This window comes from Lagopus muta, chromosome Z (assembly GCF_023343835.1).
Source record: "Lagopus muta isolate bLagMut1 chromosome Z, bLagMut1 primary, whole genome shotgun sequence".
NCBI lineage: Eukaryota > Metazoa > Chordata > Aves > Galliformes > Phasianidae > Lagopus > Lagopus muta.
In genome coordinates, this window is record NC_064472.1 from 20954346 (window position 1) to 20977971 (window position 23626).

The 23626-nt window shown below is 38.6% G+C and overlaps 1 protein-coding gene across 3 annotated transcripts in view; it reads left to right on the top strand.

The window, feature by feature from the left end:
• Positions 1-562: 562 nt before the first annotated feature.
• The window catches only part of RNF180 (ring finger protein 180), a 71972-nt gene continuing 48908 nt past the window's right edge, over positions 563-23626 (top strand). For 2 of the 3 annotated variants that reach the window (XM_048930672.1, XM_048930673.1), the window contains exons 1-4: positions 563-840; positions 6368-6499; positions 10088-10183; positions 15720-16676. In XM_048930672.1, coding sequence (XP_048786629.1) covers positions 757-840; positions 6368-6499; positions 10088-10183; positions 15720-16676 — 1269 coding nt within the window. In that variant the 5' untranslated portion in view covers positions 563-756. Of the gene's footprint in view, positions 841-5711; positions 5740-6367; positions 6500-10087; positions 10184-15719; positions 16677-23626 lie in introns of those variants that run through there. The other variant, XM_048930674.1, reaches the window with a different exon arrangement.

The window sequence follows — 23626 nt, forward strand, 5'->3', positions numbered from 1 at the left end:
CCACTCCAGCCTGTTGATGACACCAGGTCCTCTGGTGCATTCCCCCCAATTGCGTGTCCAGGTTTTCTCCCAGACAGCTCCACATGAATTGCAGCAATTCTGTGTAAAAGTTCACAAAACTACTTACGTATTTCATTTAAAACTTTATCTTTGCTTTGGTGCCCATTAAGGCACTCAGAGGCTGCAGAGGAGCTGATACACTGCTGTACTGCATCCTGCTGCTTGCAGTTTTTCTGCTCACACTGGTTCCAGTCTGGCTGCGCTCGCTCTGGACAGAGCTTCTCCCTGAGTTCAGAAAAATCCTGAGCACAGGCGGGCATCGCTGCTGACCTGGAGTAGCCTAATGCATTAGAGTACCTGCACTGCCGCCTTTATGGAAAGGGCTGCAGCAGCGCAAAGCATTTTTGTCATTTTGTTACCGTTCCTTCTTTTATTGAAAAGTTTTTATTCAGCTCTCCCTAATCCACTCCCGCGTCTCACCTCTGCCGCGCCCAGCCCGGCACACCCCACACCAGCTCCCCCCCTCTGCCAGGCAGGAGACAGCGCAGGTGCCACCCTCGGGCTTCCGCGCGGCACGGCCCGCCGGACCGCCGCCCGCTGCCCGGCCTCTGCCGGCACCCCGTGGGGAGGGCTCGCGGCAGCGCCCTAGAGGACCGGCCCTCCCCTGGGTGACCTCCACGGCAGGCAGAGCCGGCCGGGCACCGCGGTGGCTGAGCGCTTTCCGCAGCCGTTTGTCTCCTGTCTCTTCCCGTTCGCATGAGCAGCTGCTGCTGCGCAGCCCCTTCCCCGCCCGCCAAGGCGGCGTCGCCTCCTCCTCGCAGCTTCGAGCAGCGCGGCCCGGTAAGCGGAGCGGGGCGCGGGGAGGGGCAGCGCCGCAGGCGCTTAGGCCGCGCCGGGGCACGGTAAGGGGCGGACACCCACACCGAGCCCTCGGGTGCTGCCCGCCCCGAGGGGAGCCGGAGAGCGGCGGCGAGAGCCCCGACTCCTCTTAAGAGTTTACTTAGCGGTACCGCCGCCTGACAGCGCCCGGAACGCGCGGGAGCGGGGCCCAGCGCTCCACGCGCCGCCCACGGGGCGGCTGCCGGCCCCGCTCCGAGGCGGTCGGTGCCCGGCCGGGGCCTGGCCGGCGCGGCGGGGGCGTGCGCTGGCGGATGGCGGCTGGGCCGGGACGCTGGGTTGGCTGTGGCTGTGGGCCGGTAACTGGTGGTGGGGAGCTTGTGTGCCACCAGGACGTGCGTTACTGATGGCCCAGACCCTTATTTTGTGCGGCAGCCGATGTTTATACGAACAGAACCATTAAACAGTCTCGGAACAGTCAGTGGGATTTCGCGCAAGAGGAAATTTACGTGCCAAACCCTGGTTTTCCATTGACCCGTTTTGTCTGTTGTGTCAAAGCAATTTAAGCACTCCGTACTCTCTTCATGTATGGTGTAGACTCATCAACTTTGGCAGCATGCAGCAGGATCTTTTAGGAAATTAAGTAACACACTGAAAGTGAGACATTCCTTCCTATTTTTAAGGTTAACTGCCTTTTAATTTACTACTATTGCTGGAAGGGAGTGTTATTGAGGCCCACCACCCTCTCATCAGCAGTGGACCGTGACTTGGGCTGAGTTCACAACAGCTGCACTGTGGAGCAGTTCGCAGTCCTGTGGGAGAGATGTGCACATCAGCTCACACATGTTGCTGATCTGCTGCTCTGGCATCATTTTCTTTCTCTCCTTATAACATGAGGAGATAACCTCATGTTATCATCATAACCTTTTTGAGAAATGCAGATTGTGTACTTTTACAAGTGTCTCTTTAAAAGAGAAAAACTCTGGGGATTGCACCCCAGGAAAAAAAAAACTCACCTAGCAGTGAGTTTTCACGTGTGCTTGAGCTCCTTGTTTTCCTGTTCACCAGTGTTGGTTCCTCCCTTTTCAGGAATAGGAATTTCTGGTGCGTACACTTGTTGCCCAACACAGTTAATCTCGCTTCTGTCACTCTACCTCAAAGCTTCCAAGCATCTACTATTTTTTCAAGACTCTCTGTCACTAATGCTTAGTTAATGTGCCCTACTTCCTTGCTGCAACCTAATTACTATTGTCATCTTCAAGGCTACAGTATTCCGATGGGGTCACAGATGACTTTTGAACAAAAAGCATTGAGAGCCACTTTTATGCAGTTGAGAGGAGGGCAAACCTAGCTGAAGAGACATGCTACATCAGGCTTTCAACAGAAATACAATTTTATGTTTAGCCTTTTGCTTTGCACAATTGAGAAACTTTGGAGGGGCTTTCATGTCATGATTTGTAGCAGTATTTTTGAGAGCAGATGACCAAAGCTGAATAAATTATGGTGTTTGCATTGTATAAGAAACTTGAATGAAACATCAAATGGGACTTCCTACTTATGAGAGGTTACCAGTAGGCAAAGCATCCCATTCAAGGAATATTGAGTAAACAGGAAGCTGATTATCAGAATTTTCTCAATTTTTCTGCTGCTTCATCCTTCACATGATTCCTGCTGTTTTCTTCACAATAATCCCACTAGCTTTCTGTGTTGTTGCTCATAGATTTCCAGATGGATAGAAGGGAAAAATGTTTTTATTGTTTTTTCTTCACTTAACATACTGATGAGCATGTATGAGCCTGAAAATCTTGAAGAGCTCACACAGAGACTGCACATGAAAATTATTTACCAGTTATTCTCTGCAGTAATTGTTTAGTCTTCTGGTGTGTCCTGTTTAAAAAGAAATCTAGTGAATCTTATGTTATTTTCCACTCTAAGAAGGCAATGTCCTAATCTTTTCTTCCTCATGAGAATTTGTCTGGTCAGCTCAATACTGGTAGCACTTCATATTGAGTTCATATTGAATTCTGCAGCCAGATTGGATCGTAGCTGTGTAAGTATAGATGACCCTTTTCAAAGAGTTCACGGGATGGTAGTGACAGGTGGAGATCAAAAGAGCATGATCTGTGAGGAGATAGTTAAAGAATTTATTTTATTTTAACCCAAAGACAAGTCTGAAGGGAAGCTTTAAATTGTGAAGTGTTTCTGTGTGGAAGGAAAAAAAGATATTTTGTCCTCTGAATTCACACAAACAAGGGAATAAATAAGGTTTAAATTGCATGAAAATTTAGATTAGACATGGGTTATAATAATAGAAGATAACAAAGTAGTGAAATAGTTAGGGAAGGTGTAAAATCTCCATCAGAAGCCTTTCAAGTGAAGTTTAGAAAAATGTTTTAAGAGAGTACAGAGTTTCTGAGTTGGGAAGAAACTCTCTGTTCCAGGCTTTTCTGAGAATGAATCACAAAAGAAAAGTTTGAAAGACATAAAAACAAACCCTAGAGGAGCAAATGCTTTTTTACACTTGGATATATCTGCATGCTATTTTGGAGGCAAGTATGAGCTTACACAAGGCCAATAATCTTGAAGCAATACAGGCACAACAAACATGGCCCTGTGCCAACCTGGAAAGGCCCACTGAGGGGGACACTGTCTAGTTTCTGTGTGTCTGCCTCTCAAAATCTTAGGTCTTTGCATTGGTGTCATTGCTGAAAGGTAAGAACAAGGTGCCTTGTAACAGTTTTAAAGGCAAACCATGAGAAATAAAATGTACGTATATTGAAATGTAGCCAGAACACTATGGCTAAATTGCATTTGATTAATAAAAACACTTCAGAACTCTGTGTGCCCACTTTTATTTGAATTCCAGTTTAAGTTATTTGCAAATCAAATAGAAATGAATGCTTGTTGAAAAAATTATAAATGTTTAATCTGTTGTTTTCTTAAGTGGTGTGTGTAGAAACCTCTGTACTGTGTTAGTGTAATTTGTAGCATTTCTTCCTTCAGCAAGATCTGCAGAAAGGACATACATGTAGAGTTTTAGTAGTGTCACAGGAACTTTCCTTTTTAAATTCTGTGAGGCCAGAAGAATAATTCACCCACTGTAATATTGTTTTTAAAAGTATTTGAATTTTAACGTAGGTGGTTTTTTTTTCATCTAGATGAGTGTCAGCATTCTTGGTTACGCTGTGCAACTTGTGGTATGCAGATTATTGTATCTATAACATATTGTACGTTTATTTTTAAATAAAGGTATAGACCTAAGCAAATACTTACAGTGTTTAACAAGAAAACAAAACTTAGTTTTTGCAGCATAGCAGTGATTCCTTGCTAGGCAATATTCAGGTAAAGGGAATGTTTACATTGCTTCGAATGTGACGCTTTCATTAGGCAACCTTTCTTTAAGTGTCTTGAGCATAGTCTTTTAAATGCAGCAACTGCATTTATCCAACAGCCTGTTGTTTGTTCAGAGCTCTTATCACTGATTCATACCCCACTTCAGCAACTATCATCACCTTCAAATGAAGCAGCTTTTCGATCAGATGACAAAACAGTTTTTTTCTACTTAGTATAAAGGAACTAGGCTACATACAGAGACTTAAATATATGCAATTTGAATACATAGATTAAATATATATGCTGTATAAGACAGATATCACCAGTCAAAACGATATGGCTGCGCCTGAAATTCCCTTTTGAGCTAGCCTTAGGCAGAGTTTTTCAGGCCGTACTGAGTCTCAGATTTGAGGTTCCCACTGAGCTGTAAAAATTGTAAGATTAAATTAATTTTAGGAGTGCTATGAAACTGAGTAATTTCAGCAACTTTAAGGTGTTTGAGTGATGTACATGTGTAACTGGTGATCATTTCTCCAAAGTCCAGTGCCATAGTTTTCACTGCAAATTGGTACATACTGCTTGTAAAACCCTATGGAACCTGAATCTGTTCTTTGTTTGTTTTTTTTTTAATATTAGTCTCTCACATTGTTTCACAGTCTGAGGTTAATAAGAAGAAGCTGTGATTCTGCTTCAGGCATTTGAATAATCAAATTTTTGTCACAAACAGAACAGACTTTCCAGTGTAAATTCTGCCTTATCTATAAGTGTCTCTATTATAATCTTTTGTTTGGCCATCTAAATGTACATTAACAATTTCCATTCATTTGTTAGAAAAGAAGACAAACGGAATCTTCATAAAATTTTATCTTAATTTATCATGATGTTGAAAAAACAGATTTAATGTTTGTCTTAATTTCACTTTCTTTGATTTTCACTTTCTCTGGATCTAGTTACTGAATGCTCTGTACACAATTGAGTTATGTGATGTGTGAACATGATGTTTTAGTTCTTCCTCGTTAAACCATATTCGGACTCCATACATATTTAGAAAATGTAGGAAATTTGCTGAAAAAACCTCAGATATAAATGGAAAAGTACAAATACTGTGTGTTTGTTTCCTAGTCTTCTATTCACTAAGAAAGCAAGGCAGGAAAAGACAAGGCAGAAATAGGAAAAACGCAAAGACTTATGTGGCTCAGTAAGCCACATGGCTATAAAAGCAACAAATGTTGATGACCTCAGAGCAAAAAATACATTAAAATAAAGTTGAAATAACTGCAAAGTCAGACATTTGTACTGTGGAAGAACAGAGATTATTTTAATACTAGTTTTAGATTTTTTACCACAGCCTCCTTTATGGAAAGGACTGTGGTATAAATGTGCAGTTTAGCAGTGTAAGCAGACATAGTTGTAGCATAATCTTCCATTTGTTTGTGTATGCATAAAAGATCTTTTGCTTTTTTCCAGGTAGCTGGCACAAAGGGGTAAAACAGAAGCAGGAAGAAAGAGGAAAACCTTTGGGGAAAACATGGCAAATAGAATAAGGCTAGAGGACACCAGAGAAATATTGTAAGATAGCAAGGCATAGAGAGAAAAATATTTGCCTGTCTTAATTTAAGTCTTAACTTTGTTTTACAGGAAAGTTGATTTAGGTCTGTGAAAAGCTTGGTTGTACCAGTAGCACTGGTCATCTTACATAATGTTATGAAAGAGAACAAGCCTTTAGGGGCATTTTGAGTAAACAACCTTTGTTTTCATGTCAGCATTAACTTTTGTTATGTGACATCACATAAATGTCGGTATGTGTGCGTTAGATGTGTCGGGCAACAATGATTTATTTCTGTGGACCTGCTCTGGGAAATGATATGATGTGGAAGAGGAGATTGTAATTGGGAGGCTGGAGTTCTCTCATCTCTTCTGTAAGCACTGAGGAGACGGGGTTTTTTTTGGGGATTTCGGGAATTTTGTTTTCCAGTTCCGTATGCAACCTGGAAATTAGATCAGCTGTTTTTATTTACTTTCTTAAAGTGGTTAGATGATGTGCTGTACAAAATCAGGGAATGCTTGTAAACAAATGTTAGCCTCTTCCGTCATGACAAGGAGGTAGAGAGATTGATAGACTTCAGAGCTGCAAAACAAAAAACATGTGCTTTTAGCAGGTGACTGAATTGTACATTTTTATGGTCTTTTCAAATAGACTTACAAAGCTGAAGAATCACAAGCTGAAATGAGTAACCAAGAGACTGATGTGCTACGTTGCTGGAGATGTAGAAAATACATAGCAAATTCTGTTTGCCTTGCAAAATGTTATGGAAAAGAGCCATCTGATGTAAGTATAGTGTCTGAAGGGCTGCTTTGTTCTTGTTTTTTAGCTTTTTCCAGAGCTACTGGTTTTTGATAAAGGAAAACCTTTAGTTAGTCTTTCCTTCATTAAATTTGCTTGTGAAGATAAGTACTAAAAAATGGACAATTACATGGAGAAAGATGTAAGCAGTAGTGCTATCAAAGCCAAGTAGTCAACAGTCTCCTAATATTCTGCAGCCTGTCGGCTAATGTTTGTGATACACTTGTCCACTTGCTTGCATATGTATTGGTAACAGTTTACATATAAAAATCAGTTTTATCTTTGCATCTTGTTTTGTTATAATTTGTCTTAACAGGGAACTCTTTATTTCTAAGGTGTATTTTAAATGCTGATGCTGATTTCCAGTTAACTGGTAGTTAACTGTGCATAAAACATTTCTAGATCAGATATCTTTGCTATTAATTTTGAAAGAGGGGATTGTCTGTGCACAGAAACTGTTGACGCATTGCCAGGCTAAATATCACTTAGTAACTTGTGTTGTATTGCTAAAATAAAGAGAAAAATTATCATACAGAATAAAACAGTGACGAAATACTTCTTACTGCTTTGTAAGTTAGTTATCATAAAGAGTTAGAATCCTTCCAAGTACACCAAGAACCCTGTGCTTACATCCTATGATGCTGAATCAGAGAGAAAAAAATAAATAGAATATGTTAATTTTATTTGTTTTTGAACAAACTAGAAACGAAATACCTCACCACTTGTTTTAGCACTGGAGAAAAGCATAAACAATTAAAATTAAAAACAAAGTTACTATTAAGACCTTAGTATAATTATTATTAATAATAAACCCTATTTTATTAATTTATATGCATTTAGGTCAGTAGTCAGAAATCAAATGTTTTTAACACACGGGTTTGCAGCAGCACCTTATTTACAACATACAACATAGAGCATTTTCAGAAGGCTACCTTTTAAAAGCAGCATCTTTTTGGTTTGTTTGTTTTTTATCTGTGTGTGCTTTGGTATTTTTTTTTTACAATCACTGTGACTTTCAGTTGCTAAATTTCTGGAGCCTTAATCTGTGTTAATAGCTGATCTTGAGTTTTAGTCTACCAGGTATATCATTTCAGCAAGAAGAATTTTCATTGTCTTTAGCATTTTCTAATAACTTAGCTTTTCAAATAACTGAAAGAAAGCCTCTTTTTCACCTAAAAACTGTTTCTAGAGGAAGGCTAGATATCAACACACCCACACAAAAGGATAAACTAATTATTGTGTTCTGTTTAGGGTCTTCTTTTGGAATTTATTTCAGAGTTAAATGCTCTATATTTTTGAATGCTAATCTGCCCTACTCATTATGTACCTCCCCAACAACACAAAAGTAAAAATTTTAAATGCCTTTTTCTGAAGCAAAAATTTAACAGTAACATTGGTCCTTTTGAATAAATAAGCAAAGCATTTCCAAAGTCAGCGGTATTTGGATGCAGATATTTCTTGACAGTAATAACTTTGTTCTAATCAAGATCTTTTCATATTTAATGCACTTATATCAATTGTTTGAGCTTCTTCTGAAATAGTGTATTGCTAGTGCGTTGTTAGTGGAGTTACACCGTTTGTAAATTTTAGCCCAGATTACGACTATGTAAATACCTATAAATTTAGAAGGAAAACTTCAGTTCTGGAACACTGTTATTCCAGAAGATCATGTGTGTCTGTAGTTGACAAGCGTATGAGAAGATACCTCCAAGTGGTAAGGCAAAGAGTCATCTGCTGCATACATAGTAGGAAATTCCCCTTTTCTGTATAGGTTTTGTGGGCACCTTATTTAAATAACTCACAGAATATACTCTTGTCTTTCTCACATTGCAAAGTACACTGATCACGTGTCCAATTTTAGTTCTTTTTGCAGTTTGTTTTTTTTTTTACCTTATGCTTCGCTTTGTGGAAGGGGACATCTTTGCAAAGTCAGTCAAGTCTAGTGCATTCCTTAGGCAGTGCAGCTCTTTTGACACAATCTGTGGGGCCAAGCAGAAGTACAAATGTATCCTGTGCTACTCCAAGTACTAAGACATACCTTTCAAGAGAATCTTTTAAGTTCACTACAAATGTATCAAGATTCAAAGGTGACTTGGTTGTTGCCGCAATACGCTTTACTGTATTTCAGGATAGACTCAACTTCCCATAGTATGGATGTGATCTTAATTTCCTAACATACTGTAATCTTAGAAAGAAGATTAATTTTCTGCTGATTTCTTTTATGATTAAACTCATCTTGCCTGCAGAGCATGAGCGTGTAGAATATTTTTCATAGTATATGCTAAAGTTTTTTTGTTTTGTTTGCAGTGGATTTCCACTCCTTTCATGGCAAAATATGTGGAACTTTAAATTGATAGTAAAGATCCATCTTTATTTTGAGCACTGAAAGTGCTCTTTCGCTAATTATGTAGATAGCAGATAAATGTAATTTAATGCTGCTTTCTGAGTCAGCAGGAGACAAGAAAAATAGTAGGGTAGTAATATTTTCAGTAAGTCATCTTTCCCTTTTGAATTTTAAGCTTGCAATAGAATATGTTGCTTAAATATGAGTAAAAGAATACTCTTATATCAAATCTTAAAACTAAATATTAAAGTTATGTATACATTATAAATACTTTACATCAGAATTAGGTCTAAGTTGAATTTTATCTAGGTTGAAGTACATGCAGTCTATTTTATAGAGAAGAGGAAGGTGATATCATAGATAACGACAAATTAATCTGTTTCATTACATACTGTCATTAAGTGGAGAATTCCTATAAGTTTGTCTGCAGTATATGGTCCACTTTCAATTATCGGAATAAAATTTTTACTCCCATTAGTTCCATAACTTAGTAGTCAGTGTTTTTTCCACATTCATCACCTTTAACAAAGGATTTTTGGACTTTGACACTTACTAGAGCTTATGTCTTATCCTTAGAACTTTACTGACATTCAAAACTACATTAAAATGTTTTAACTACACCTATATAATTTCTGTGCTAAAGGGTAGTTAGGTAATTTTATCTATTTTAGTGTGAGTTATTGAAATGCTCTATCACTCTTACCAACTTTCTTTTTGTTCTCTTTATTTGGTCACATTATTGCACATAAAACTCAAAAATTAGAAGGTCCCTGTTTTCTCAGATAATTTTTCTGAAAGCATTTCAAAAGTGATTATAAATCAATTCATGCAATAGTTGTCTAGTACTGACCAGTCTTCATATACTATAACTTAAGTTCTTCCTGCCTTTATGGAAAATTGTACCAGCTGATAGAGCATGTGAAATCAGTTTCCTTATATAATTGGAAGATCAGCTATTGCATACTTTCTGTTCTTGCAAACAAAATAAAAACACCTCCAGACGCCTCCATCTCCACAGTGGAGCCTGTCCAATGTCCTTAGATTCAGAAATAGTATATTCCTGACAGCATCTACTTGATTTTTGGCTTAAAGAATGTACCAGCATCTTTGAGTATCATTTGTTAATAAAAATATTTACTGAATTTGGGAGGCTGGTATGTGACTATGTTCAAACAAAAAAAAACCTACATGAATGTTGAATAACAATACGGTGTTTATTTTTTCAATAGATATCACGGCATCCAGCTGTTGCTCAGGAGTCTTGCAACATTTGGCATGTGAGCTTAGAAGCTATACCAGAGTGGGTTAAATGCGTCATTGAGAAGGTAGATATATTTTCCTTATATCTTTATCATCTAACAAAACGTCAAATAAGGAGGGAAGAAATTTGAAGGATACTTCTCTGAAAAGATCTATATATATTACAGAGACTTTGTAACTGAAGGATTTTTTTTTTTTTTTGGTAACCTATATTGTTATGGAAGACTTTTATATGTATTATTTTCTTATGTACAAGGGCTGCTCTGAAACAAATGCCTCCTACTTTACTATGTTGGCCCGCCGCTCCGTAGGCAGATGGTTATGGTATGTCAGTAGAGGTTAAACCTTCCCACCGATATTCCATTCCATTTTGTTGATATACAACATATGGCAGCAGCGGGGCAGACTGGCAAAACAACATCTGACATGGAAGTGTGTACAAAGGAAAGGTGAAGAATTGAATTCCTCCATGAGGAAAAAGTGCACTGTTCAGTTCATGAGCAAGCAAAATTGCTTCTACAGTTTCTTGGCAAAACTAGACAAAGTATTCACAGGTAGGCCAATAGTCATATACAAAAAGAAGAGCTGAAGTCACCCAGCTGGTAAAGGGGACCTCTGGCTGTCACTCCTTGACTCCTTGACAGGAAAAAGCCAACATCCAAGTGACACTCTCTTTTCAGTGGCTGGCCCTTATATGAGCCCAGGGTGACTTCCCACTGGGTCCACACGTTCTGTATTAAAAATGTATGAATTATCAGGGCTTTGGCTTTGTTTTGGGTTTGGTTTGTGCTGATCATTGCATCTTTTAGTACTAACACCTGTGGACAGTAACATTTAAGGTTTTTTTAGAGATTTGTTGTTGGAATATGATGTAATTTCTTTCTTTTACATGTTGAGATATTTTTTTTTATGTGACTAGAAAGTACTTGCTTACTTGGAAATTCCAAGGTCTGATGATGAGCTAGTGTCAATGCATTTGAGTCTTAACTGCCCACTGAAAAGTATAAGACATCTCACAACTGTTGAAATTATTGTTTCTATTGACTATATTCTTTTTTTAGGTCTAGAACGTAAATGTTACTTGTAGAATCACAGAATGGCATGGGTAGGAGGGGACTTTAAGCTCACAAGCTCACCCAGTTCTGACCCTGTGCCATCAGTAGAGTTTCCAGCCACCAGATCAAGTTGATCACGGCCCCATCCAACCGGCCTTGACAACTCCAGGAATGGGGCATCCACAGCTTCTCTGGGCAGCCTGTTTCAGTGCCATACCACCCTCTGAGTAAGGAATTTCCATCTAGTATCTATCTTAAATCTCCCCTCTTTAGTTTAAAGCCATTCCCTCTCATCTTGTATGAGACCTTGTAAAATGTTGCTCTGCCTCCTGCTTATAAGCTCCCTTCAAGTACTGGATGGCCATAATGAGGTCCCTCCAGAGTCTTGTCTTCTCCAGGCTGAACAAACCCATCTCCCTCAGCCTTTCACTGTAAGAAAGCACTCCAGCCCTCTGATTATCTTCATGGCTCAGTTCACATCTGTCTTGTGACCCAAGGCCTGGTCGCAGTACTGCAGATGGGGCCTCAGGAGGGCAGAGCAGAAGAGCACAGTCCCCTACCTCTCCCTGCTGACCACCCTTCTGTTGATGTAGCCCACGATACAATTGGCCTTCAGGGCTGGAAACACATATTGCTGGCTTGTGCTAGTCTTTTCATTCACCAGAATCCCCCAAGTCTTTCTCTGCTGGTGTAGGAGAAGTAAGCCAAAACAGTGGTTTTTGTTTGCCCTGCAAACAAATTAATGTTTGATTTTGAGAAGCATGTTCTATTTGCATTTCTTTCTGCTTAGGGTTCAGTATCCAAGTTTTCTTATATATGCAAAAGCAAATATATTTATGTTATATTCTATTTTGTTCTAATCTGTATCTCAAGTGACATTTCTGGTCTAAGCAAATCCACTCTGAAAATGGCAGTGCAAAGAAAAAATGATGACTGTAAAACTAAGCATTCAGAAATTAAGAAAACTTGTTTCATTCTCCCTCACTGCTTTCCTATCTTTTTTGTATTCTTAAACATTAATTAATCTCTTCTGAAAATTAATGAAATCTTGGACCTAAATAGTGCACGACAGAATAGTGCATCTGCTTCAAAAATATTGATCTTTGGGAAGAAAAAGAAAAGCAGAGTGATAAGGTATTTTCTTGCCTTACAGATTAACCTAATCTTGAATGCCTGATCACAGTGACCCAATTTTTATAGCAGTTTGCATGTTCAATTATTTCAGTATAATTGGAATTAATGTTACAATAGTTGTAAATACTCATCTTTCTGCATATGAAAACCCAAAGGTTCATTTTGGAGGCCGGAGAGATAAAAGACCTGTAGACAGTGACTTCTTAGAAGAGATTTAGTGTATTTCCTCAAGATTGCAGAAGAGCAATGTTTCTCTGGTTGTCGAAGCACAGAACGCAGTACTCTCTGAAAGTGTTCACTACCAGTGTTTTGTTTTCTCTTTCATGTCCTGGGAACTCTTGTTTCATTCACTTCTGACCTCTCTGGAAAGATGCTGCAGGTTTATGGATATATATATATGGAGTTTTAAAACAATTTTGGTTTATCCACAGATCCTCCAGATCCTCCTGGGCTCTGAATAATGTTGTGATCATGTTTTATTTTCTCCTTTATGACTCCTGAATCAAAGGCTAAATCATTTTACATAAGCACAAAGTCTATTTGCAGCCTGCAACAGCCCACTGCTTCCCAGCCAGTTCTTTTTTGCCATCTGTCCCTGTTCTTAACCAATCTCATTGGGTTTCATGCACACATTAATATATAGAAAATCTTCAGTAATTACAAATCTCTGATCAGTGTTGCTAGTGCCCATTATTTAGTAGCATTCTGTTTTCCCCATCAGTCTTCATTTTGTTTGGCTTCTTCAGGTAATCATTCCTACTTTTCTGTCTTTATGGAGGCCATTTTTAAATCTGTGTACCCTAAGCTCTTCTAAAGATCTTGCTGGTTTTCCCACTGGCACCGCCTCTGCTGTTACTTCTTAAACTGAATCAGTGGTTTATCAGTGCCTTACCAAGCTCATGGTAAATCAATCCCAGACTCCCTCTTACTGCACTTGATCTCCCAGTTTCCCTGCACGTTGGAAATTGGGATGTACTTTTTCTTCCCTACAGTCTCTAGCTTTCCCATTTTTGCCTGAATCACAGAGTGGCTTAGGTTGGCAGAGCATTCTGAGTCCATCTGGCCCAACCCCTACTCCAGGGGAACGCCCAGAGCAGGGTGCCCAGGTCTGTATCCTGTGCCCAGGCAGATTCTGGAGATCTCCAAGGAGGAGACCCCACAACCTCTCTGGGCAATCTGTGCCAGTGCACAGATAAATACCCAGTATTTATACAAAGTGGGGGAAGATCTCCTTGAGAGCAGCCCTGCAGAGAAGGACTTGGGGGTTCTGGTGGATGAGAAGCTGGTCATGAGCCAGCGATGTGCTCTTCTAGCATAGAAGGCCAAATATGTTCTGGGCTGCATTAAAAAAGGGGTGATCAGCAGACAGAGGGAGGTGATTGTCCCCCTCTACTGAGCTCCTGTGAGCCCCCATCTGCAGTACTGCATCCAGGCCTGGGGCCCCAGCACAGGAAGGACATGGAGCTCTTGGAGCGGGTCCAGAGAGGGCCACTAAGATGACCAAAGGGGTGGAGCACCTCTCCTATGGGGAAAGGTTGAGGGAACTGGGATTGTGTAGCCTGGAGTCTGCAGGGAGACCTCATTGTGGCCTTCCAGTATTTGAAGGAAGCATGTAAGCAGGAGGGAGAATGGCTGTTTTTGAGGGTGGATAGTGACAGGACAAGGGGCAGTGGCTTTAAACTGAGACAGGGCTGGTTTCGATTAGATAGGTTAAATATTAGGAGGAAGTTTTTCACTCCGAGGGTGGTGACGCACTGGAACAGGTTGCCCAAGTAGGTTATGGATGCCCCATCCCTGGAGGCGTTCAAGGCCAGGCTGGATGTGGCTCTCGGCAGCCTGGTCTAGTGGTTGGCAACCCTGCATATAGCAGGGGATTGAAACTAGATGAACTTTGAGGTCCTTTTCAACCCAGGCCATTCTATGATTCTATGATTCTGTGCAGCACTGAAGTTCCCTGCTGTTCAAGGGAGTCTCTGGTATTCCAGTTTGCCAGGCTCTTAGCTTTCTTCCCTAACCTTTGTAGATCATTTCCTTCTCCCTGTCTATGGATTGAGGTTACTACTGCACTAAAAAGTGCTTTTTCCTTATTTTTAGTGCCTAGTCACAAGCATCCAAGAGCATGAGAGACTTAAAGTAAATCTCTGAATTGGCTTAATTGTTCTTAGGGAATGGCATAGAGACAAATTCATCAGCCTTACAAACTACGACTGCATGCTTAATGAATTCTGTGGGATTTGTTTGTGTTTAGGCATATGCTCACAGGTTTATTTTTCTCTGAGTTAATAACATGTCCAGATTTAAACAGGTTCTCATCCATCATATCTTTGATATTTTTGGAATTTTATGTTTTTAACGCACTACGCAAAAGTGAGTTTCTCAAAGAAGTGTTTCTGTAACTTTTTACAGTACCACATGTGAAAAATAACTTTTCTTCCACACACATCTTTTCTGAAACTGCATAAGTGCTTGTACTGAAATTTCCAAAAGTATTCACTCAGACGAATATTGGTCATGGAATCATTTGCCAAACTACCTTGCAAAGATTTTACAACTGAAAACAGTGCTTTTGCTAGAAATGCTAGACAGCTTCTGTATTGGTTGCTAATTTTACTTGATGCACACTAATGAATAACGTGACTGGAGTTGATAATAATGTTTCTCATCTGGGCTGCGATCCTGCAAACACTAGAATATCTTTAATCCTCAAAAAAGTTTCTACTAAACAGATGAGTATAGTTGTGCAAGTATGAAGGAGATTTTAGGTCTTTGATATATATTTCCTTTTCAAAGAGTGACATTAGGTTTGATATGAGATTCATAAAAATGCTGATAATATAAGTAAGCATGTCCCTAATGATTCAGTATTAGGGATTTATGATGGTGTGTTCACACAGATTGCGTTGTTAAACTACCAAAATGGAGGAACCATTTCAAGCTTTCTTGGGTAAGCAAAGAAAAAAATGATATTTTCTTTGTGAGAAATCTCCTTCCACTGTACTTTGTATGCAAGAAATGTATCAGCGCTCAGAAAACTCAGCTGAGAAACTCTGCTTGTCAGCTCCAGATTAACGGGGTAAATTAATTTCCTTGTTTAAAAGGATCTAATGTTTTCAAGGGTATTGTTCTACCTATGAACAAATTATTAAAATATTTTAGAGCCCCTACATTTGAAGTATATGTTAGTACTTGAATTCTTACATTTAGAATAGCTATCACTTAGAATTAATTATCACTTAGTAAGCATTGAATATTTTCTCTGGAACATTTTTTATGGTGGAATCTCTTTTCTTGTGTTGGAAAAACAATAGCTAAACCCTTTAGTAGAAGGACAAAAGTAAATTTAGTAATGATTTTCTAATCTTAGATTTGTAATGAATGTGTTGAATAATGGGGTTTTTTTTGTTGTTAATAGGCACAGTGGACCGTTGGAAAACTGCACTGTCCATTTTGTGAGGCCCGTTTAGGGGGCTTTAACTTTGTTTGCAACACAAAATGCTCCTGTGGACAGCTAGTAAATATACATTTCTGCAAAAGTCGGACTGATTATCAAGCAGCTCGCTCTATTAGATTGGCAAAGTCAGCAGGAAAATGCTTACCTCTCTGTGAAATTAAGTCTGGTTTTAGCAAGAATAGCTGCCATGAAATGGTAACAGAAGTTTCAGATACCAGCCCCCAAGGGCTTTCATACATCACCAGAAAGAATAACGATACTGAAAGATTTACAGAAGCACTTTGTCTAGAAGTAAGATCTCCCAGATTTGTGATGGACAGTAAAAAATTTCCCTTGAAGGCATTAAATCAAAAAGGAAATCTTTTTGCTTCCTGTCTGAATGACGCATGCACACTAAAACCTTTTCACAGAAGATCACACAGTTTGGATTTAAATATCACACAGAGACTTGCTTTGTCACCTGTGTTATTTGAAACTTCCAGTATGGGACCAGTTTACCACATGAAATGGTCAAATGGCCAGAATGAAAATCCATCACTTTATACACCAGGTGACCTGCAATTAGAGTCTAATAATAGTGCTTTTCAGGTCCAACATAGTTCCAGTGCTGGCAAACTACAAAAAAGGTTTCGAGCTATGTCCTGTACCACATTGGTACACAGAGATATGGAAAGTGATGAATGTGGTTTTGAAGCTACTGGACAATCTTCTGGGAATGCCATTGCTGATGAGTCACCTTTTCTGTTGAACACTGCTTCATCTGCAAGAGCTGTAGAAGAGGAACAGTATATTGCACCTGAGAGTCCCATACAGTCTACAAGTATTTCTTTCAACCAAAATCTGAGTAAGAGAGAAAAAAACAAGTTGAAAAGCATAAGGAGAAAACAAAGGCAGCGAGAACAGTGGCTACAGAAGCAAGTAGGTGTTTAAAGTAATTTGTTCTGCTTTTTTTTTGTTTGGCTTACTTTTATTACTTTTGATACTGTTTCTTAATATACAGTTTTAATATAGTGCTGCTGTATAGGGTTAGTTATCCTGCAAACAAGGCATTTCAACCTCTTTCTGCATATAATTTGTCTAATTCAATCCAATCTGCTTTTTCCTATATAAAATCAAATTGTAATGGATAAGTATATAAAACTTGCTTATGTTGGCTTTATTAATGTTTTGTGATGTAACAGCAAATCTGAAGTGGGAAGAAATACAGTAAAATTTAGTCAATGTGATTGAAGGCAGCCTCCACATTCAAATCTTCTAAATGAGAAATAATAGTATTTCAGAATTTCCTAGCTACTACATAATATCATTTTAGGTTATCTTTGCAGCAGGCTTTATTTTTAAAGGTGTCTGCATTTATTACTTATTGTAACATAAGCATTTATTTCTTTGGGTAAAGAATTGAATATTGCTTTTTAGGACATAAGTCTTAGTATCTAAATGTCTTACCTACAAATGTGAAAAGAAGTTGCATATTTTTATCTCATGTACAGCTATGTTTTCCCTCTTCAGACTATCTACTGAAGACCAAAATTGAAAGTTACATAGGATCAGTCCTTTGTACATAAATGATTTTCCCTCTTAATGCTTTGGTACAATGCTACATTACTCAGGCAGAAAGTGACTTCAGGTTCTTTCCTATGTACTGTCAGTAGAACCTTTAGAGTACAGTACAGAATCTAAGCAGAACAATGAATTCAGGGTTGAGAGATAGTTACTTGGAGGCTGACTCTTAACTAAATTTAAGAACCAGCTTGACAATATGAAGGGACATATCATAAGACTTTTTCAGTCTGTGTGTGTGTTATTTTATCTTTGGGATTTTTTTTTTTTTGGTTTAAATTCATATTGCCAAATTTGGAAAACATGTTCAATTTTTATAATTGTACACTGATACTGAAAGTAAAGAACCTTTCTAAGATTTGTATGTCTTCATATTAAATATTTATTTTCTAACAAGTTTAAGACTTACTAGGATGTCAGATTTCCGTAAATGGTTCTAAAAATTCAAGGTCTTTATATTTCTTTTGAATGAAGTGACAATGTAAAGGCATGATGCATAAGAGCATTTGCATGGTCATGTCATCTGCAGTCTCTGCAGCCACCTTCATCTTTGCTAGATGTTACTTTTACGAGTAAAGCGCTGTACAGATTTTCCTAATTTGTGGTAACTGGGGAGAGGAAAAGATAAACTTTAAATCTTTCCCATGTTAGATCATGCTTCTTACTACTATTCCTACTTACATGTCCTCCCTTCTCTTCCAAGTTTGTTTTCATTTCTCTTTGGCTTTCAGATACTCCTCTTGGTAACGACATACATGATATTACATTGCTGCTTAGAAATAAGAAACAGAGCTGTGGGACTCTTTAACCATGATTTTCAGCATACTTAGCACCTATGTTTAAGCAGTGAGATATTAAAACCTAAAAAAAAAAAAAAAAACCAAAACGAAAAACATCATAAACCTCTGACTGATAGAATGAGAGAGTTTTGATAAATGACACTGAGGAGTGTTTCATTTAAGTGCTCTTCTTCAGTGCAGCAAAATCCTTATGTGGATACTTTGATTCTAAGCTCTCTTCACTATAGGTACTATATATCTCATTTTTGTCTTTAGTTAAAGCAGTTTGAGAGAACAGACCTGCAAATGCATCATGCAGTTCTCTGCTTTTGTTTCATAGCATGGTAACTTTACCTGTCAAGTTGTTTTCTTGCCTTCCAGTAAGCCAAAATATGTTCATAAAAGTTGTGTTGTGACAGAATATGAGCTAATATGAAGGTGAAGTATATATAAATCTCAAATTGTGAATAGGAACAATTCTGTGAGCTTCTGACATTAGCTTGCACTTGGAGGTCTGCACTGGGAGTACATGCAGGACTAAGCTGCCCTGCTATAACAGCAGAGGGACCCAAGCTTCCTTTGACTGTTCTGCAGGGGAGAGCTCTTAAAGCCTGTGGAGCGTATAAGCATTTTGTGTACAACATGCAGGCATCTTTGTGTTCAGGAGAGATTTCTAGCACTGCAGTGTATTGTTACAGTATGAAGTATTTAAGTCAAGGAATTGCTAGTGTTAATATTTTTTTCTCTATCTAAGAAATGTAAGATTTTTGTTACAAACTCTTATTTTATATACATCTTTTCATATTTGCATTGTTTGCTATGGTCTGGAGCTCATACTTGTATCCTAAAATATCTCGGACAGAGGTATCATTTGCTGTTCCTCCAGTTATATTTTATTTCTGCTCAGAATAATTTTACATGAAGGAAGACTACTGAGTTAGCTTCAAAACTGCAGTATCAGTTAATCAGTATCAGATGATTTTGGAAATCATCCTGATCCATCTGAAAAAACGTGTCACCGAGTATTCTGAGAGTCTTCTCTGTCTCTACGCCTGAAGTTCTCTGCCTTCTTAGCAGATCTGTATTTCTTTACACTGCTTCATTATTTTATGCGAAATAACACATTGTTACAGCTATCTGTAGTTGTCCCATACAACAATAATAAAAATAAACCATGGTAGGCACGGATATCTGATCAGTTAGATAAACTGTTCTTGCAGTTTACTGTAAGCTAAACCAAGTAAAACAGGCAAGAAAAGTTCAGTCAGAGCGAGTCTGACGCAGCTTTAGTTCAGACCTTGCAGGCTGAGAACAAAGCTGATGTCTGTTTCTTACAGTGGCAATACTGCATTACAGGGCTATGCACTTGCAAACATAAGGCAGTATCTTTATTTAGCTAGTACATTTTACAAGACTCTTGAGGAACATCTGAGCCAAAACTTGTATATCTTTTGATTTTATTGTGGCTATTATCTGATACCTTTGTAATTAAGAGATTAATTCTGTCACAGATTATAAACTACAGTTAGGAAGAGGTATTAGCAATGATGGATTCGTGCCCAAATGCATGATTTACCATTCTGAAATTGCAACTGTACTTTCAGAGGGAGAATTGTACTTTCTTTTGATTTTATTGTGACTATTATCTGATGCTTTTGTAATTAAGAGATTTATTCTGTCATATACTATAGAGTAAGGAAGAGAGATTAGATATTAGCAATGATGGATTCATGCCTTAGTGCGTGACTTACCTTTCTTAAATTGCAGTTGTACTTTCAGAGGAAGTTGCATCTGAGGGAGAAGCACGCAAAAGCTACTGATTTATGACATGCATTTGGAGCTCCTCTTGCATGTCTTTAAATCCCAGCACTTTTGACTTTAATTACTTTTATCAGTAGTCTTCTCACACTTTTATTTATGATTGCAGTTTTTTAGGGTCATTTGTGACCCAGCCTCTTCATGTGATCATGGAACCATAGAAACATAGTGTGGCTGGGGTTGGAAGGGCCTTTAATGATCATCTGCTTCTAACTTCCAGCAGTGTGCAGGGTTTCCACTCACCAGATCAGACTGCCCAGGGTCCTATCCAACCTGGCAAATGCCTCCAGCTGTGGAGCATCCACAGCTTCTCTGGCCTGTCTGGTCCAGCACCTTACATGCGGGCCTCTGAGTAAAAAAAAATTCCTCTTAATTTCTGTCTTAGATCTCTCCTCTTTTAGTAAAGCCATTCTCCCTTGTACTGTCTGACCATATAAAGAATCAGTCTCTATCTTGTTTATAAACTTCCTTCAAGTACTGAAAAGCCACAGTGAGATCTCCCCAGGGCTTCTCTTCTCCAAGCTGAATAAGTCCAGCTCCCCTGGTCTTTCTTCACAGGAGAAGTGGTCCAACCCTCTGATCCTCTTAGTTGTCCTCTTCTGGACCTCCACTTCAACAGCTCTTTATCTGCCTTGTGCTGGGGGCCCCAGGCCTGGATGCACTATTCCAGATGGGACCTCACAGGGCCAGAGCAGAGTGCTACAGTCCTCTCCCTCTCCATGCTGGCCACCCTTCTACTGATGCAGCCCAGGATACGGTTGGCCTTCTGGGCTGCAAGCACACACACTGCTGCCTTACATCCAGCTTTTCATCCACCAGGGCCACTGTATCATTCTCCACAAACTGCTCTCAGTTTGTATACATATTTGAGATTGTCCTGACTGAAGTGCAACACCCTGCACTTGACCTTATTGAACTACCTCATTAGGTTCACATGGGCTCACTTTCCAAGCTTGTCCAGTTCCCTTGGACATCCCTTCTTTCTATTGTATAAACTGCACCATTGCTTGTCAATTTCAGGACTCCCTCTCACACACCACAGTCTCCCACCCCTCTGTATTTTATTGTTGACTATCAAAATCAGCATTTTTTAGGTATCATCATTGTTAATATTAAGTAATTGTTACTACTTCAATATCATATTGATGAGCAGCTGAGATCTACAGAAATATTATATAATTCCTTCTTGCATACACTACTAAGTTTATATTATGTTGTTTATTTTATAAGCTTACAAACAGGTTAGATAATAACAGTTTATGAGACATGCTGTCCCTCAGCTAAGAACAACAATGGAGGTAAGTTACAGCACCATGCACAATGTGAAAAGCAGACTGAACTGCACAGTTATGTAAGATGGCTCACAGCACACAAAAATGAAAGTTCAGCGATACAAGTAAGAATTCAGAAGTACTTTCATATTTATGAAATTTACCGCAGATCAATAGAAAGACAATGAATACACAGTAAGGAGAGAATTTAAGATTGGTTCTTGTCTTGTTACACAATTTTGTATCTTCACATCTACAGATTGTTCTGTTAATGATTCATTGACGCTGCATTTGTGTCAGTTTGATATCTCTGATTCGTTTTCATGTTAACAGACTCTCTGAATGCATATAAAACGATGGTAAATTTGAGATCTGGAAGCTTGCTTGGAGGTGTAATCAGAGAGCAGATCTTGGTTCTGTGAATGCAAGTAGAATTTTTTTTTCAGAAAAAAAGAAATTCCAAACATCTAGGAGCACTAAATTTCCATATTGTTATGTTTTGTTCTGTTTCTAGAACTAATCACTCATGCATTGCTGTGTTCAAAGATACCTGATTTTTTCTCATTCACAACCCCCTTTGATTTTACGGTGTCAAGCATGCTAGTGTTTATTTTTGCTATTGTTTTCTTCCTCCCCACTCACCATGTCTGTATATAGCAGGAAATAACACTAAGTGAGAAGAATTGATTTCTTTACAATTCTTCAACTTTTTTTTTTTTTTTTGTAAAAATTTAGGTGTGCATGGAGAAGTCACTCTAAACATTAAAACAATCTCACACAACTAGAATAGAGATTTCGTAAGAGATTTCGTAAAACGGAAGAGATTTCGTAAAACCTCACTGTTCTGAAGTTGATAAGCTGTCTGGTACTAGTAGGAAATTTTAAAAAAAGTATCAGTGAAATGAATTATATGTAGTACTGCAAAATTCTGAAGAGGTGTTGTAGCTGCATTTCAGAATGAAATGTAAGGGAAGGTAGCATTTACTGTTTAAACTGTAGGAGGTTGTAGTCTTTAAACATATGAACACCTGCTTCAGTCAAAAGTACAAGCTTATACCAAAATAATCTAATACAGTTGATAAAGCAAAAGTTTTCTGTATTATGATCTAACACCCTAATGCCTTCAAAGCTGTGACAACGTTGTTTTTTTTTAAAGCCAGCTATTCCCAAAATTGTATTGGTATTGGTATTTCATACCAAGCTAACACTAGCATGTCTAGAAGAGTGTCTCGGGTAGGGCCTTCTGTTCTTAAGTCAGATTAATTTGCTTATATTCCTACGTCTGAAACATCCTGAGTGTATTTAACTTCTTAGACCTGTTAAATCACTGAGACGTAATCTTAACACTTAAAGCAAATGCTTCTGTGTCCACTCCCGTTAGCAATAGAGTTGGCAGGTTGTCTTTGGTTCATATACCTGTTTTTGTAGGTTTGATTACATTGGAAAAGTAGGATTCTAGAACAGACAATAGGAAAATGTAGCATTGCTTATGGGCATTTGTAGATTTTTGTGAATTTTTAGAATTCGCTGTTTTTTTCCCCACTGTTAAGTGGAGTCTGTTCTATCTCGCTTACAATGGAAAAGGCAAGGTTGTATGAAAAGTTACAGAGAAGATTAAATACATGTGAACCTGGTAGTTGCTCTTGGTTGCATAATGACATAGCTTGTACTGCATGTAGTTGTCCTCTTGAAGTGAGTCTATAATCCACACCAACTTGAGAATGTTAATTATGTTACAGTAAAAATTAAAGTACTTACTTTGGTGGACTAGCAGACTGAATGCAGATTTTATGTGCTAGAAGAAATATGAAACAGAAACAGACTTTTCTTAGATGATCTGACTTCAGGTACAGGGAACTTCTAGAATTAAAAACAAAACACAATTTTTGTAGTCGCTGCCACAATATGTTGTATTCTGGGAATGCGAGAGCGAGTGCCTTGGGAGGTTTATGCTAAATTCTTATTTAAGGCCAGTTTCAGTACCAATCAGCAATTGACTTGGTTAATTGTAAGTAAGCAAATCTGAGAAACCAGTCCAGCTCTGTATTGTGCTTCTGGAACCCAAAGTAACAACAGCAATCACTTTACAAAACACTTACTATGCAGTAAGTTGCCTGACCTCTAACTGTCTTTTCACAAGGAAAGCATGTTTCTGGGTGAAAAAATATGCATGGAAACAAACAGATGAAATCTAGTTCAGACTACATGCCTAATGATTTCAGTGTTTCCTAAGAAACTAACATACCTTATTCTTAGGAGTACATTTAACTTCTACTGAGTAATGGTTAGGACCATTCTAGAGGGATTACTTGTGCCTGAGTCACCTGAATGTTGCTAACACTAAATAACCATAATCTGAAGATGCACCTTGAGATCTAATTCAGTTCTCAGTTGCTTCTAGATAAAACAGACGTTCATTCTTGTGCTTGTCTCCTCCCTT